Source organism: Ciconia boyciana, chromosome 11 (assembly GCF_034638445.1).
Source record: "Ciconia boyciana chromosome 11, ASM3463844v1, whole genome shotgun sequence".
In the NCBI taxonomy this organism is placed as follows: domain Eukaryota; kingdom Metazoa; phylum Chordata; class Aves; order Ciconiiformes; family Ciconiidae; genus Ciconia; species Ciconia boyciana.
The window spans coordinates 19,448,211-19,462,140 of NC_132944.1; the positions used below are offsets into that span (position 1 = coordinate 19,448,211).

At 61.4% G+C, this 13,930-nt stretch overlaps 1 protein-coding gene across 6 annotated transcripts; it reads left to right on the forward strand.

The window, feature by feature from the left end:
* The first annotated feature begins 223 nt into the window (after positions 1–223).
* On the forward strand, positions 224–13,690 carry LHFPL4 (LHFPL tetraspan subfamily member 4). 6 transcript variants are annotated; one of them, XR_012044674.1, is made up of 5 exons: positions 224–696; positions 10,016–10,252; positions 10,473–10,489; positions 10,770–11,506; positions 13,137–13,690. XR_012044674.1 is itself a non-coding variant. In XM_072876455.1 (4 exons), exons 1-4 carry the CDS (start codon positions 291–293, stop codon positions 10,776–10,778), a joined length of 669 nt encoding a protein of 222 aa, XP_072732556.1. In that variant the 5' UTR covers positions 224–290; the 3' UTR covers positions 10,779–12,917. The 6 variants fall into 6 exon arrangements, 2 of the variants coding, with proteins under 2 accessions (XP_072732556.1, XP_072732557.1); XR_012044672.1 differs by lacking the exon at positions 13,137–13,690 and adding an exon at positions 12,488–12,917 and having other exon boundaries at positions 10,770–12,358; XR_012044671.1 differs by lacking the exon at positions 13,137–13,690 and adding an exon at positions 11,658–12,917.
* The last annotated feature ends 240 nt before the right edge of the window (positions 13,691–13,930 follow it).

The following is a 13,930-nucleotide window of genomic DNA, read 5'->3' on the forward strand; positions in this document are numbered from 1 at the left end:
CGGAGCCGAAGCGGCCCGATCCCCGCGGGGCGCGCGCGGCGGGCTCGGCTGGGCTCCGCAGTGGCTGGGGGGGGGCGGAACGGGGGAGGGGGGCGCGCGCGCGCGCGCGGCGGGGGCGCGCGCGGGGCGCAGAGGCGGCAGCCAAGATGGCGGCGCGGGTGGCGCAGGGGCCGGCAGCCCGCGGGCGCGCCAGGCCGCGGCCCCCCTCCCCCCACCGCCCCCCAGCCCGGGCGGGCTCCCCGCCGTCGCGGCCGCCCCCCGCCCCCTCCGGCAGCGCGGCGGCCGGCAGGATGCTGCCCTCGCAGGAAGCCTCCAAGCTCTACCATGACAACTACGTGCGGAACTCGCGCGCCATCGGCGTGCTCTGGGCCATCTTCACCATCTGCTTCGCCATCATCAACGTGGTGGTCTTCATCCAGCCCTACTGGGTGGGCGACAGCGTCAACACGCCCAAGCCCGGTTACTTCGGGCTCTTCCACTACTGCGTGGGCAGCGGGCTGGCGGGCCGGGAGCTGTCGTGCCGCGGCTCCTTCACCGACTTCAGCACCATCCCCTCGGGCGCCTTCCAGGCGGCGGCCTTCTTCGTGCTGCTCTCCATGGTGCTGACGCTGGGCTGCATCACCTGCTTCGCCCTCTTCTTCTTCTGCAACACCGCCACCGTCTACAAGATCTGCGCCTGGATGCAGCTGCTGGCAGGTACCCACCGGCACCGGCCCCCGACCGGGCACCGGGCCTCGCACCCCGACCGGGCCTCCTCCGGGCGATGGGGCGGGTGGTGGGCGTGGGGGATGCGGGGTTCGCCGGGACGGCGGCGCCAAGCGCGGGGCGGCGGGCGCCGGCACCCCGGGGAGCCCCAGGCGCTGGTGGCAGGGCCCCTGGCCACAGGGAACTCCAAGGCTGCTCAGGGAAGCTGGGCTGGGTCCAAGCACTGCGGGGCCATGGTTCCAGAAACCAGCCCCAGGGCTTCCTGGGACACCCAGGCCAGGCACTAGCGCTGACAGAGCACCAGGAGTAGGTGCCAGCTCTAGGCACTGGCACCCGGGGCTCTCCAGGCAAGATCTGACCCCAGGGAACCACAGGGACACAGCGGGAAAGCTGGATCAGGAACCCACCTCAGGGCCCCCGGAACAGGCACCAGCCCTGGGCAGCCTGGAGCACCCCAGGACAGCCGGGCCAGGAGCTGGCCTTGGACACCCTGGGACACCCTGGGCCAGGGACCAGCCTCGGGGCACCCCAGTACACCCCAGTCAGGGACCAGCTTTGGGACACTCTACAACAAGGACTGTCCCACAGAGTCAGGGACCAGCTGGAAGGATGCCCTAGGACACCCTGGACCTGGGACCAGCCCCCTGGGGACCCAGACCCCTTGGGCACCCCACATCAGGGACTAGTCTCCTTGTCTACCCAGCCTCAAGGGCATCCCTGAGCAAGCCCACCCCCAGGGAATACCCACTTTAGGGGAACCCCCAGCCCCTGAAGGGACCCCATCACTGGCAGGATCCCATGCACGGACCCCGCCAGCCCTGTAAAAGCACCTGTGCACAGACAGAGCCTCCAGCTCCCCCTTAAAGAGGTGTTGTGCCCAGGCCCCCTCCCTCCCTCCAGCATCACAAAAGGGCTGTGAGGACAGACCTTCCCCAGCTCTCTGCATACAGAGACCCTGAGTACAGCGCTTCCCACAGAGGGACACCATACATTTACCTTGGTGTCTCCTCAGAAGTGACCACAGGCTCAAGCCCAGTCATTCCCCCCAAAAGTGGCCCTGTCTATAGATCCTCCTTAGCTCCCTCCACAAAAGAAACCCCGCCATAGATGTACCCCAACACTCTCATAGACTCACTCCTCAAATGGACACCATACAATAACCCAAACGTTTCCCCAGGAGGGGGCCCGATGCCTACATTGATAAGGATCCCAAGTATCCCCTTGTGCACAGACCTCCAAGCTGTCCTCACAGAGGGTCCGTCCTTTTGGAAGAGAGAGACCCTGAGAAGAGATGCTGAGCTTCCTCCTGTAGCGGGACCCTTCACTTCCTTCTCTCTCCGGTTTTACCACGTGCGGAAAGACATTGCGTTGCTCCCCTCTGCATACAAAGTGTGAATACACCCAGAGCTTCCACCAGAAGGACCCAGAGGCCCCCATGTTCCTAATGAAAGGGCCCCAGTCCTTGATGTGGGAGGATACAGCCCCCCCATGCTGGGGGGGTCCAGCTAGCCTCGCTCTCTCCCTTGCAGCTGGCTTGGGCTGGAAAGCCTGATCAGGACTCAGATCAGGACCACAGCCAGACCTGGAGCTGCCTTGGCTTATCGGGAAATTCCTTCATCTTTAATTTTCCCTGTCCCAAAGATTTACTGGTTTAAGGCAAGCTCAGAGCTCAAATCCTACCAATTGTCAGCAGCTTAATCAAGTGGCTTGGAGTGCCCGGCCAGCGCTGCTGCTGCGCAGGGAGCTGCGTGGCAGAGGGCACTGCACCGAAGGCAGCCCCGGGCTTCCTCCCTGGTGCCTCCTGTCCTGCCCTGGCTTAGGCTTGGGTGGCCACGGCAGCACCCTGCTGCTGTCACCTCTAGGTACCCCTCGCCCTGCCCTGGGGCTTGTCCCTGCTCACACTTTGCACCTTCCGGCTACACTTGTGTTGCTCACAACTGCACTTGTGAGAACCCCAAGTGCGCGGCTTGCTGGGGCTATGGGCCAGCTCTCCTGGCCCCAGCTGGCCCAGGCTTGGCTCGGAGCTCTCCCAAAGCAGCGTGGCTACGCGGCCTTTCTATGTCGGGGAAAGTCCAAGGCGGCATTAACAGAGACTGGCTATCGCCCTGCCCTGAGATGAGGCAGCACGAGGGAGCTTCTGTCCTGCAGGAGAGGCTGGTGTCACCATCAGGGAGGGCCAGGATGCGCAGGCGGTGGGGTGGTGCGTCCTGCCAAGGGGGAGCCTCGTTTGGGGGGGCCGGGCAGGGCTGAACTTCCCTGGGCATGTCAGAGGCAGCCGCAGGTGGAAGTGTTACCTTGCGCATGGAGAAGGAGCTTCTGTGACCCATGGAGAGGACACCGTGGGCTAAATCCCATGGGTAGGGCCAGGGATGTGGCCTGACACAGGCTCCGGCACAGCGTGATGGCAAGCTTTGGAGATTCACCCGCCTGCGAGGTCGGAGGGTCGTGCCAGAGTAGAAGGCTTGGAAGGGCAGAGAAGGGAAAGGCATTCCTCCTGCCTCTGTGAGGTTTTAGCTGAAGGAGGACTTGCACCACTACGGCAGAAGCAACAGCGAGGCTCAAAGTTTCATGGTCTTACTGGTGAAAATCAGGTAAACAAGGTGAAAGGCAGAGAGAGATGGGGCAGAGGTGGGTCCACCCCGTCCCTACGGGATGGCTGGTGCAGAATACAGGGTTGCTGAGCGAGGGTATGAATGGGCTCTTCAGAGGAGAAAAATCAAGAGCAGGAAGGTGGGGGAGGAGGAGGATCAGGAATTAAGTATCTCTTTCAGAAAAAAAAGTTTAAATCGTCAATGTCTAATTAGTGGACGACAATCAAGGAAGGGTTTAATTAGAGCTTCACAGAAAGCTCCAGCTCAAAAGCCACTGCCCCCCTAGGAGGAAACTGGATCTAATTAAGAGGAAAGACTCTGCTTTATCACAAATAGAAACGTAGCCATCTGCCCTGTTCAAAATCCCAGTAACGCAAAACTGGAGATTTTGCTAAATCCTTCTGTTACAAAACCAGAAATGGGCCTTTAACATGAGCATGTCAACAGCTGCATGACTGACAGCACCCTGATGCCACCCCAGACCTCAAAATTAGCAGAGGAGCTCCTTCAGAAAGTCCCACGGGATTATGCTTACTTGAAGAGAAATGGGCTGCGTGGGTGATCCCTCTCATCCACCCTCCACAGAGGGCAGGTACAGGAGCGAGATGAAGGCAGCTGGGCTGATTTTGTGGATGCCTCCGTTCCAGCGACCACATAGCAGTCGTCTGCTGGAGACCAGAGCACAGGAGTACACCACCACCGCGACGCCCTGAGGAGGCTGCCCAGGAGCCTGAGCATTTCCTCTGATTCCCTAATTCTCTGCTGTAAAGTAAGACGCGGTCACCCTGTGAGTTAACTCTGAGCTTTGAACAAAGTTGTCCTGGTGTCCAGCACTAATGTGGAGTGAGAGACCCCCAGCCACCTCTGCGTGCTACCGCACCCACGTGCCTCCCGTGAGGACAGTCACTCCAAGTGGGTCTGGGGCTCTGTTTTCGGGGGGCTTTGGTTTCGTACTTACAGTCTACTGAGGGTCAAAAGAGGCAGCCAGCTGAGCACGCAGTCCCTCTTGAGTGGAGGAAGTGACTGGCCATGTTTGAAGGTGTTTCCCCACGCTTCAAGTCCAGCAGTCAGTGTGGTGAGACCTTCCAGCTCCCTTAGGCCAGGCACAAGCACGACCCATGGAGTGCCTTTCCACCTGGGGCCACGGGGCTGGGGTTTGTCTTTATCAGTGGCACTTTGGAGTTAATTATGCCGTGTCCAGGCACCTTTCCTGGTGGAGAATGTGATAATATGTATCCATCTCGACCCTTTTCTCCTTTGGGGGAACCCCTTCGGAGCTACACTCGCCTCTTGGATGGGCCCTTCCCACCCACCAGCGCGTGAACTGGGAGCAGAGGCAGAGCCTTGATCAGCGGCTTCTTCTGTACCTGAGCTGCGTTTGCCACCATCTGAGTTGGGACCCCTCACATGGCGCAGCTGCATGGCATCGTTTCGGCACGTCCGTGGAGAGGAGCGGTTAGGAAGCCCGCTGCCAACTGCCGGGCTGCGCACGGCTGAGCTGCGTGGTGTGCTGATGTGGCTGCAGCCTTAAGGGAGAGCAGGGTCTGGCCCGAGCGAACGCCGCAGCCCCGAAACACTCCCTGGTGCTGGCGGCGATGCGGTGGCTCTGCTGAGCCGCGTCAGGATGGGCTTGTCTTCCTGACTGGGACTTGCTGGAGAGCCAGCTCCTCTCGGAGAGAGTTTGAGGTTTCAAAAAGATTGTTTTCATGGATATAGAAGTCATTCATTGAAATTCTTAATGAAAAAAATGAGACAGATACCACTGCTCCAAACCAGCTAGCAGCGTAACTGGGACAGCTGCTGGGAATAAGGATGAAGTAGCCTCAAACCCTTTCTCTGCCCAAGGGAGCAGTATTGCCAATATATGATCTTCCAGGTGAACCACTTCCACCTGCTGACCTTGCAGCAAAAAGAAGACATCGCTGCAAAAACACTTTGCATTTGCTGAAGTACCGGCTTCTAGCCCCAAAAAAAGCTTTCCTGAAGATTTCCCCTCTCCTTCCCCTGCCAGTCCTGTTGTGCAGTGGGGACGGGAGCAGCAACGTGGCGCAGACTCTGCATCTGTCCAGAGCCTTGTGCTCCGCAGCAGCCAGCCCCGGGCTTTGGAAGGCAGCGTAACCCTCCTGTAGTAGCTGTTACTGTGCCTGGGGACCTGCAGGGAGGGGCCGAGCCAGGCGTTTCGAAGCCACTCGTGTCCCGGAGCTTACATCCCTTAACTGTTGTTCCAGATAAAGTAACTGTCAGTTCTGATTCATACAAACTCGTAACTCTATTCTGAATCCCGCTGATTTTTTGGCTCAGAAACAGCCTGTGGAGCAAAATGCCGTAAGGGAGCTCCTGTCTGTGTAAATGGCCGGTGCTTGCCGTCCCGAGCATGCTGCCTTTAATTTTCATTTATTTTTGAGGGATTTCTATTTTTAGGAGGAGGGGAGACTGTGTTTGTTCCCTTTTCTTTCGACACTCAGCTCTCAGGAGGTTTCCTAGTCAGAAGCAGCCACTGCAGACCCCAAAGGCACCGCACAGCCCCTGTTCCCCCAGGGGTTCGGGGCTGGTGTGCAGTGCCCGGGGGCACCGTGTCGGGGATCCCCAGTGGGGATCTCCAATGTGCCCTCAGCATTGCGGCAAGCAGCTGTGGGCACAGTGGAGGGTCTGGCACCTAGAGCTTCCTCCCCTTTGGCACAAGGTAGATATGAGGGGCCGGGGGGGGTCACCGAAATACCCCCGGCAGAGAGACGTGTCTGCGGTGAAGGTGGGAGCGATGTGCATGAAGGCAGGGAACAGCCAGCTCGCTGAACCCGAGGCAGGGCGAGCCGCTGCCCACGGGGCCAAACGCCTCGCTGTCCCCAGGCCAGGTTTAACAAGCCCCTTTGGGACCCAGTGGTTGCTGGTTTTCCCCCATTTACCCCCATATTTTCCAGTTTTCAGTCCCTCGTGTGTCATGTGGCAGCACAATACTCTGTGCCCGTGCTGGGGGGAAGGCCGCGTCTCTCAGCTGCAGGGCATGTCCTTAACCCCTTCCACCCACGGCAGGTGAGAGCAGTAAAAGCCAGTCTTCACCCAAACCTGCAGACTAAATTAGGCAGCAAAAGGGATTAAAAAATCAGATTTGAATCCTGCAGGCACAACTACACAGGTCTGGGGCGGCACTGGGATAACCCTAGTACTCAACAAACACATGGCTCACTCAGACGGTCCAAATTAGCTAAATGCACCTTCTACTGGGGGATGTTATCCTGCCAGGAGGAGCCTTCTCATCTCTCTCTGCTAAAATCTCGCTCCAGTGTTGCAGCCTGAGTCATAACATTGAATTGCCTTCAATTAATTTCTTTTGCGAGGATATCAAAAGCCCTTGAGATGCCCATTTCATTTCTAAGGGACCCTGACAAGGGAACATCGAGGAGTGGGAAGCCGTGAATCAGCTGCAAAACCAAGCTGAGAAATACCGGTTTCCCTGGGGCCAGAGCCCCGGCCCTGGCAGGATCCTGCGGGCAGTCCTGCAAACTGCAGCCGGTTTCATCCTCCTTCCGCATACACCCTGCCCCAGTGATCAGCGAAATGCCCAGTCTCAAATCTGTCTGTCCAACTGGGAAAACTCTGGAAGAGGGAGCTGGAGCCCAGAGCCTGGGGAAGGATGGCAGCTGTGGGGTGTGACAAAGCAGCCGGCTGTCCTTGGGGCCACTGGCAGTGGGGACTGGCACCACACCCTCAGAAGAACGGGAATTAAAACCAAAATGGATGGGAGTTGGGTTATTTTTTTCCTTTTTAATAGCGGCTCTGTAGGAGTCACCACTTCGTGTTTTTCATGTGGTTGCAAGGCGTAGAAATAGGCTGTTTTAAACAAAACCCAACATTTTTCTGCAGGTCTGCGAGGGACCCCGGGGCCTTTGCAGGCACGTGCTGGCAGAACGGTGCTGCGGGCAGAGGGACGGGCAGGCAGAGCCCCGTCCTCGCACCCCTCAGACCTGCTGCGAGGGGCTTGTTGAAAAGGGCAGCGCTGAGGCCTGTTGACCATGTGGGGATCTCCCCTCCTTGTTCTTGCTCTGCACTTCAACATCGCTCGTTGCTGCAGGCACGGGAAGGTGTTTCCAGGACATCGGGTGGCCTGGGGACACACGGAAAAGGGAATTGCTTGTGACAGAGCAGAGGACTCGGCTTGCTTCTGGGAACGTGCAGGACAGATGGGAAGAGGAGAGCGCTGCACTGCTCTTGGCTGGGAGAGGACCTGCCTTTGGTGGCACGGCCCCGCCATGGCCACATCCCGGGGAGCTGCGCAGCAGCGAGGGGCTCGTGGGAAGACACCGGTCACCCTCGGACAGAGGCATTTGGGTACACACGGTGGCTCAGGAGCGCTCCTTTGCCCTGGTAGTAAATTTGTAGTTTAATTCTCTCTGGCAAACAGGGGCTGTGAGATCTTAGGCAGAGCTCCCCTTGCCCCAGTGCCAGTGCATAGCGGGCACACGGGGAGAGGAGGAACCAGGGCAGGCAGATGCAGGCTAGGGCCAGCCCTGCTGGTCCTGGCAGTGGCCATCGCTGCCTGTCCCCCGTGGCTGTGTTGTGACAACCCACTGCACCCGTGGCTCATGCTCTGTGGGTTTTTCCCATATGTTTTTGAGCTGTTTTCTGATTTCACCTTAAACCCCATCTCTCGTGTCCTCCACGAGTGCCGTAGCCCTCCAGCACGTTAATCCACTGCCTCCTGCGTCACTGCCCCGTCTTGCCATGTTTGGAACCTGCTGATGGCCTGGGGGACCCTCACCCGTGCAGCTGTGGTGTTTGCAGAGCAGCGGGCTCTCGGCAAGCTCCTGCTTTGCCTGGGCAGCCGGATCCACCCGGAGCCCAAATAAATGCTCAAAAATGCAGAGGAAATACTGATGCTTGCAGAAAGACCCAGGGGCTGCTGTTCTGCTTCTGCAAAGGACTGACCGAGGGCTGTGCACAAAAGCCGGGACCCTGCCTGAGCCCCTGCTGGTGCAAGTAAAATTGGCACCTCATTTTTTATTTTTAATTTTTTTTAACTTAAATTTGTCTTCTCCTACAGCCCCGTTCTCTTTCTGGGTGGAGAGGGGCTGTCGCTGAGGGCTGCTGCCCACCCAGGCAGCTGGAGCACTTGCTTTGCTGCTCGCCATGCTTTCCTCCGACCTCACCGTGCTCTTTTCTCCTCCTCACCAATTTCGGCAGAGCCGTTACAGCCGTGCCTGTTCCAGGCTGGGTCGTGTCAGCCTGACCAGCACTGCACTGCACCGGGAACTCAGTGGGGTCTTAAAATCCTCTCGGCATCTCTGCTTTCCTGAGGAGAGTCCCCGGCGCAGGCTGCCGCTCCTCCTCACCTTTAATTCAGGCACTTGGCTGAATTAAACGGCGTCTAGCTTGAAGGTGCCCAGGTTAGCAGGCAGGCCAGGTTGCTGCTCACCATTTACCACGCAGCGCACGGCATCAGTGCCGATTCTGTTTCCTTCCAGAGGGGATGGTTTTGGTTGGTCCGGTCCCAGCAGACAGGGAGTTCCCCCGGACGCGGCCGTGCTTGGCTGGGAGTCCCTGGTGACGATGTGCTGGAGATGGCAGCTTGCCGGCTCCTCGCGCCTGCACCATGCTCTGCAGCCATGTGGTGCCGGGGCGCGTACGGTGCTAAATCAGCTTGCGGAGCTCGTCTCTGTCTGCAAAGACACTTTTACCAAGCAGGTTTATAATGTGGACGGAGGAGGCAGAGACCAGGCAGCAGCTGGCGGGTGGTATTACGTGCCGGTGTGCAGGCTGCCGAGGGTGACTCGCCTCGGCGTCCCTGCCCTTTCCTGGGGAGAGCGGTCGGCGCAGCTCGTCGGGATGCAAGGGCCGTGCAGAGTCCCGGTGCGATGCCCTGTGCCAGCCCTGCGCTCGCTTCCCCTCTCTCCTGGGACTTCCCTTCCCTACCGAGAGCAGTTAAAAGCGCAGGCCAGCACCCCGAGAGCTCCTCAGGGGCTGCCGCCGCAGCAGCAGGGTGTTTGCTGTCCCTCCAGCAATAAGGGACGGAAGGCACTTTGTCACTCGTGTGGGCACAAGCCTCTCACTGTTCTCTAACCCAGGACATCACAAATACTCACAGCACACCCCAGCTTCTCTACAACATCATTAATACTTTTAGGCTTCCCAGCTGATACGGGGTGAGGAGCTTTTGTACTGGCTGTAGTTAGAAAAAGCGTCGCCTCCTTACCTTGACAGTCACAGGCTTTGTCTCGGCATTTCCCTTCCCGTTCACCCTGGTGCTCCCTGATGTCTCCCTGCTCGGCGTGGAGCGTGCGGGACAGAGGCACGCTGAGTAAGCGAGCCCCCGGAGCAATGCTTGCAGGGCTGCGAGGTGGTTGGATGTGGGTGCTCCCGGGCACGACGACCCTCTTGGCAGGCAGCATCCCTGCCCGCAGCGCACCGGTAGCTGCTGCCCACACGCCGGGAGCCTGCGGTGATGAGGAAAGCCCGTGGGGAAGCACTGATCTTGCGGTTGATGCTCAAAGAAACCAAGCCCCTCATATCCCCATTTTTGCGTGGGCCAGGTCTAGGGCAACCATGTGCAAATGCAGCCCCCGGGGCAGCGGTGGCTGTCACCCGCCGTGCTGCCCGGCTGTCGTGGGGCCAAGGTGGGCTCCCTGCCTGGCACGGGCTGGACTCATGCACTGACCGGGGGGCTCAGCGCCCGGCACTGCCACCCCTGTGTCCCCTCTGACGCTTCCCCCTGCTCCCCCCCGCAGCGCTCTGCCTGGTGCTGGGCTGCATGATCTTTCCCGACGGCTGGGATGCAGAGACCATACGGGACATGTGCGGGGAGAAGACGGGGAAGTACTCCCTGGGCGACTGCTCTGTGCGCTGGGCTTACATCCTGGCCATCATCGGCATCCTCAACGCCCTCATCCTTTCCTTCCTGGCCTTCGTCCTCGGCAACCGGCAGAACGACCTGCTGCACGAGGAGCTCAAGACAGAGAGCAAAGGCGAGTGCTGTGCTGCCGGGGGTCCCGGGGCTCCGTGCCACAGCCCAGCGGGGGATCCCAGGGGGGAATAGCCCGGGGGGCTCGGCCCCTCCGGCAGCCTGCAGCCAGGCGAGGGTCCTGCGGGCTTAACTGCCACTTGCAAAGCGAGACAGGCCGGGCAGGGCGGGAGCGGGCTGCCGAGCCCCCGCCCTGCCTGATGCCCTCTCTTCTGTTTCCACAGATTTTGTCGGCACTGCGGTAAGTCCTGAGTGTCACTGTCCCGTCCCCCAGCCCTGACTGTGCGGCGTGCCTGGGTGTGACCGTGCTGGGTGGCCCCATGTGGGATGAGGGGGACCCTCGCTGTGCAGGGCAGTGGGGCTGGGGGCAGTGGGGACAAGGGGACAATAGGGAAGGGAAGCAGCAGGGACAGGGGGGCAGCAGGGATGGGGACAGGCATGTTCATGGCACATGCTGGTGGCACAATGGTGCAGCCAGGCCTGCCCGACACTGGCCCCGACCTGCTGTGCTCTCCCCGCAGAGGATATAAGGCCGAGCGCCCGCAGCAGGACCCTCTTCCCGTGGCCGGCAGCCTGGGCGCTCCCTCCCTGTCCTGCCCTTCGTCTGCTGCCAGCGGCCACGCAGCGTCCCGTGCCGCGCCCTGGGCCCCGCTGCCCGCACCGGGGATGTGCTGGCCACCCGCCACGTCCACAGCCACCTCCATGTCCACGCCGGCACTGCCATCCCACGCACCCTGCCAGCTCCGCGCCCCCCACCGCCCGTGGGCCGCCGCCAGGGGAGGATGCCCCAAACCCGCTTCGTTTGAGAACAGCGTCCAACTGCGGTTTTGTTTCAAGGAAAAAACAGTCTCAGAGTTTTTAACAGATTTCTACATCCCCAGGACTCCTGACCCACCGCCTCCCACCCGAACGCGCGCCCAGTGAAGCCCCGCGCCGGCTGCTCTGGGCCCCGGCCCCCTCCCCGCTCCCATTTTGTACAGCTCCGAGATCCTGTCTCCACAGCTGGGGGACCCGGTGGCCGGGATGGGGCCCAACCCCTACTTTTACGTGTAAATTCATATTCTCTAAACAGGGTAAAGTGACTCAAGCCCCCTCGCCCCCCACCCTGGGAGCCCGGCCCCTGGACGTGGTGTTTCCCGGCACGTGGCTGGGGCCACAGGCTGCCGCTCGCTCCCCCCCAAGTGCAGGGACCGCAGGGGCATCGCTGCTGCCGGCTGCTGGGACACCCGACTCGCGCCATCGCTGAATGTAAGCCCTGGTAAGTGGGAGCAGCTGAACATGCAAAACCCCCTGGGCGGGCGCAGGAGGACCCCCCCGCCAGCCCCCTCCCCAAGCCGGCCGCAGGCTGTTGCCAAACGCTTTCCCTCCCCATCCCCATACGGTGCTTTATCTCCACTGGTGACGGCAAGGCTCTCCCTGCCACACGGCGTGGCGGGGGGACCCAGGCACTCCTGTGCCCACCCCGGCATCCCGGCCGTGTTCCCTGGCTGCACCTCGCTGGCACGTGGCGATGGCCCGCGGGGAGATGGCGGCAGCTGCCCGGGGCAGCGCTGAGCCCGGCAGCCTCCGAGCACAACCCAGCCTCGATGGCGCACACACAGCACCCAAGGGCCGGCACCGACATCCCCAGCACCCTCCCCGGCACAGGCGGCCGCGGTCCGGCTGCGGCTCTGCTGGCCAGACTGGCGTGTGTGGGCTTCCCCGGGTCCCGGCCGCGGGGGGCTCGGGTCGCCACAGCCCTTGCAATGCAATAAAGTCCTCAGCACTGGCTGCGTCTCAGTGCGAGTAGCCGGGGGCTGTTTGCAGGGCCCCGGGCAGGGCAGGGCCCCCAGCTCCCCGGGGAGCGACAGGCCAGGGGCCCGCGGGGGCCCTGGCAGGGCTGGACCCAGGTGCTGGGCAAGGCCTGGGAGCGGGGCCGAGCCGGGCGCAGGGAGCTGAGCAGGACCATGGCCCCAGGACGGGCAGCCCAGGGCAGGGGAGCCGCTGCCCATCCGCAGGCAACAGGGCAGGCCCACGGCGCGTGGAGGCTGCTGGGAGACGGCAATGAAGGGCTCTGCAGGAACCACCACCCAGCCCGGCGAGCCGGGGTGCCCGGGGCTGGCGGGAGCCGGTAAGTCGTGCCCTGAAGCCCTGCGGGGCAGCGGTGAGGGACGGAGCTGTGCCGAAACACCGGCTGGGAGCCAAAGCCACCCGGGATGGTGTGGGTGCTGGCGCTCCTTCTGCCAACATCCTCCGCCAGCCACAAGCCCGACAGCGCCCGCGTCCCTCCGGCAGCCGCTTCCCTGGAGCGGGGCGGCAGGAGCCCCCCCGGCCCCGGCAGCGCCCGGGTCTTGCCAGCTTGTGAGTGCTGTTGCCGGCTGAATTGGAAAAACAAAGGAAGAAAAATCAGTGGAGAAAGGAATACAGTAGCTGTAATATATCTGTATTTTAGTACAAAGTTTGATACAGTGTTTCACAAAACCTTATTGAAAAATATAATTCAAACCAGACGAGCTCGGAGCCCTGTGGTGTGGGGGGGACTGGGACGGGCTCCTCCGGGCGCTGCTGATAAAGGCGAGATGGTCTGCATGGAGGTCATCGAAGCACCTTGTGTGGGCACCGGCCACGGCACAGCTACATGGGGTGGGGAGAGCGGCTGGGTGGGCGTCAGAGCCGTGGCAGGGAAGGGAGGGTGGGGAGCCCACCCCACGCCCCGTGGGGCTGAGCCTCTGTCCGCGCCGGCTGGCACGCGAGGGGGAATGCCAGAGCATTCCAACGCGGCCAGAGCAAGTCCCCAGGGAAAGGGAAAGGGAAAGGGTCTGCCCAGCCCGCGGCAAGGCAGGAGGTGGGGGGGGTCCCATCCATCGATAGTGGCGTTTCAGCCCTCCCCTTCTGCCCCACCACAACAGGTCCCCCTGGGGCTGTGGAGCCACGGTGCACCACGGGCAGTTTGTTGGCTCCTGGGCTGACATGGGCCAGCAGGAACCGCCCCAAATTCAGCAAATTCCTGCACCTCAATGGAAAAAAAACCCCCCAAAACTCACACGGCCCGTCAGTCCAACGGCGTGCTCTGGTAGAGGAGCGGGGACAGTGCCTTCTGGGCTGTGCGAGTGCAAGAGCAGCCTGGGGACCTCTTGGACATCTGGAGAGCTCCGGCCAGCTCCGGCCTCCCCGGTACGGGACACGCTCGCAGCCCGAGCGAGCCCCGTGCAGGCACACGGCACGGAGGAGAGGCCGTGGGATGGGCTTTCCCCTCCGCTCCTGGGGGCTGAGCGAGTTTGCCGCTGCCCACAGCTGCCTCGGGGGAAGGTGCAGAGGAGAAGGAGCCAGACTCTTCTCGTGGACGCACAAGGACGGGACAAGCCACAACAGACACAGTCCCACGAGGTGGAGGGAACATTTTCACAGTGAGGGTGGCCAAACACCGGAGGCCGTGGGCACCTCGGATGTGCCAGCGTTGAGGATCAGCACTTGGAGGCACGCCTGGCTGGCCCCGCTCCAGGCTCGGCCCATCTCGGGCTTCTTAAGGAAAAGGCAAGCAGTGTCAAAACTAAAAGTCCCAGGCATCAGCGCACCAGGAAACAGGTTTTGAAGCAGGTGTAACAGTGCAGGGGACGTCCTCCACCCCATCTCCTCCTCAGATGAGCTTGAGCGAGAAGAGCAGCAGCGCAGCCACAACCTCACAACCCCAGCCAGGAAATTT

What these genes read in the sequence shown, in the direction of transcription:
- LHFPL4 (XM_072876455.1), top strand. Translation starts at nt 291, where the DNA reads ATGCTGCCCTCGCAGGAAGCCTCCAAGCTCTACCATGACAACTACGTG. An exon ending in CTGGATGCAGCTGCTGGCAG is followed by an intron (nt 697 to 10,015) that starts GTACCCACCGGC and finishes TCCCCCCCGCAG; the next exon opens with CGCTCTGCCTGGTGCTGGGC.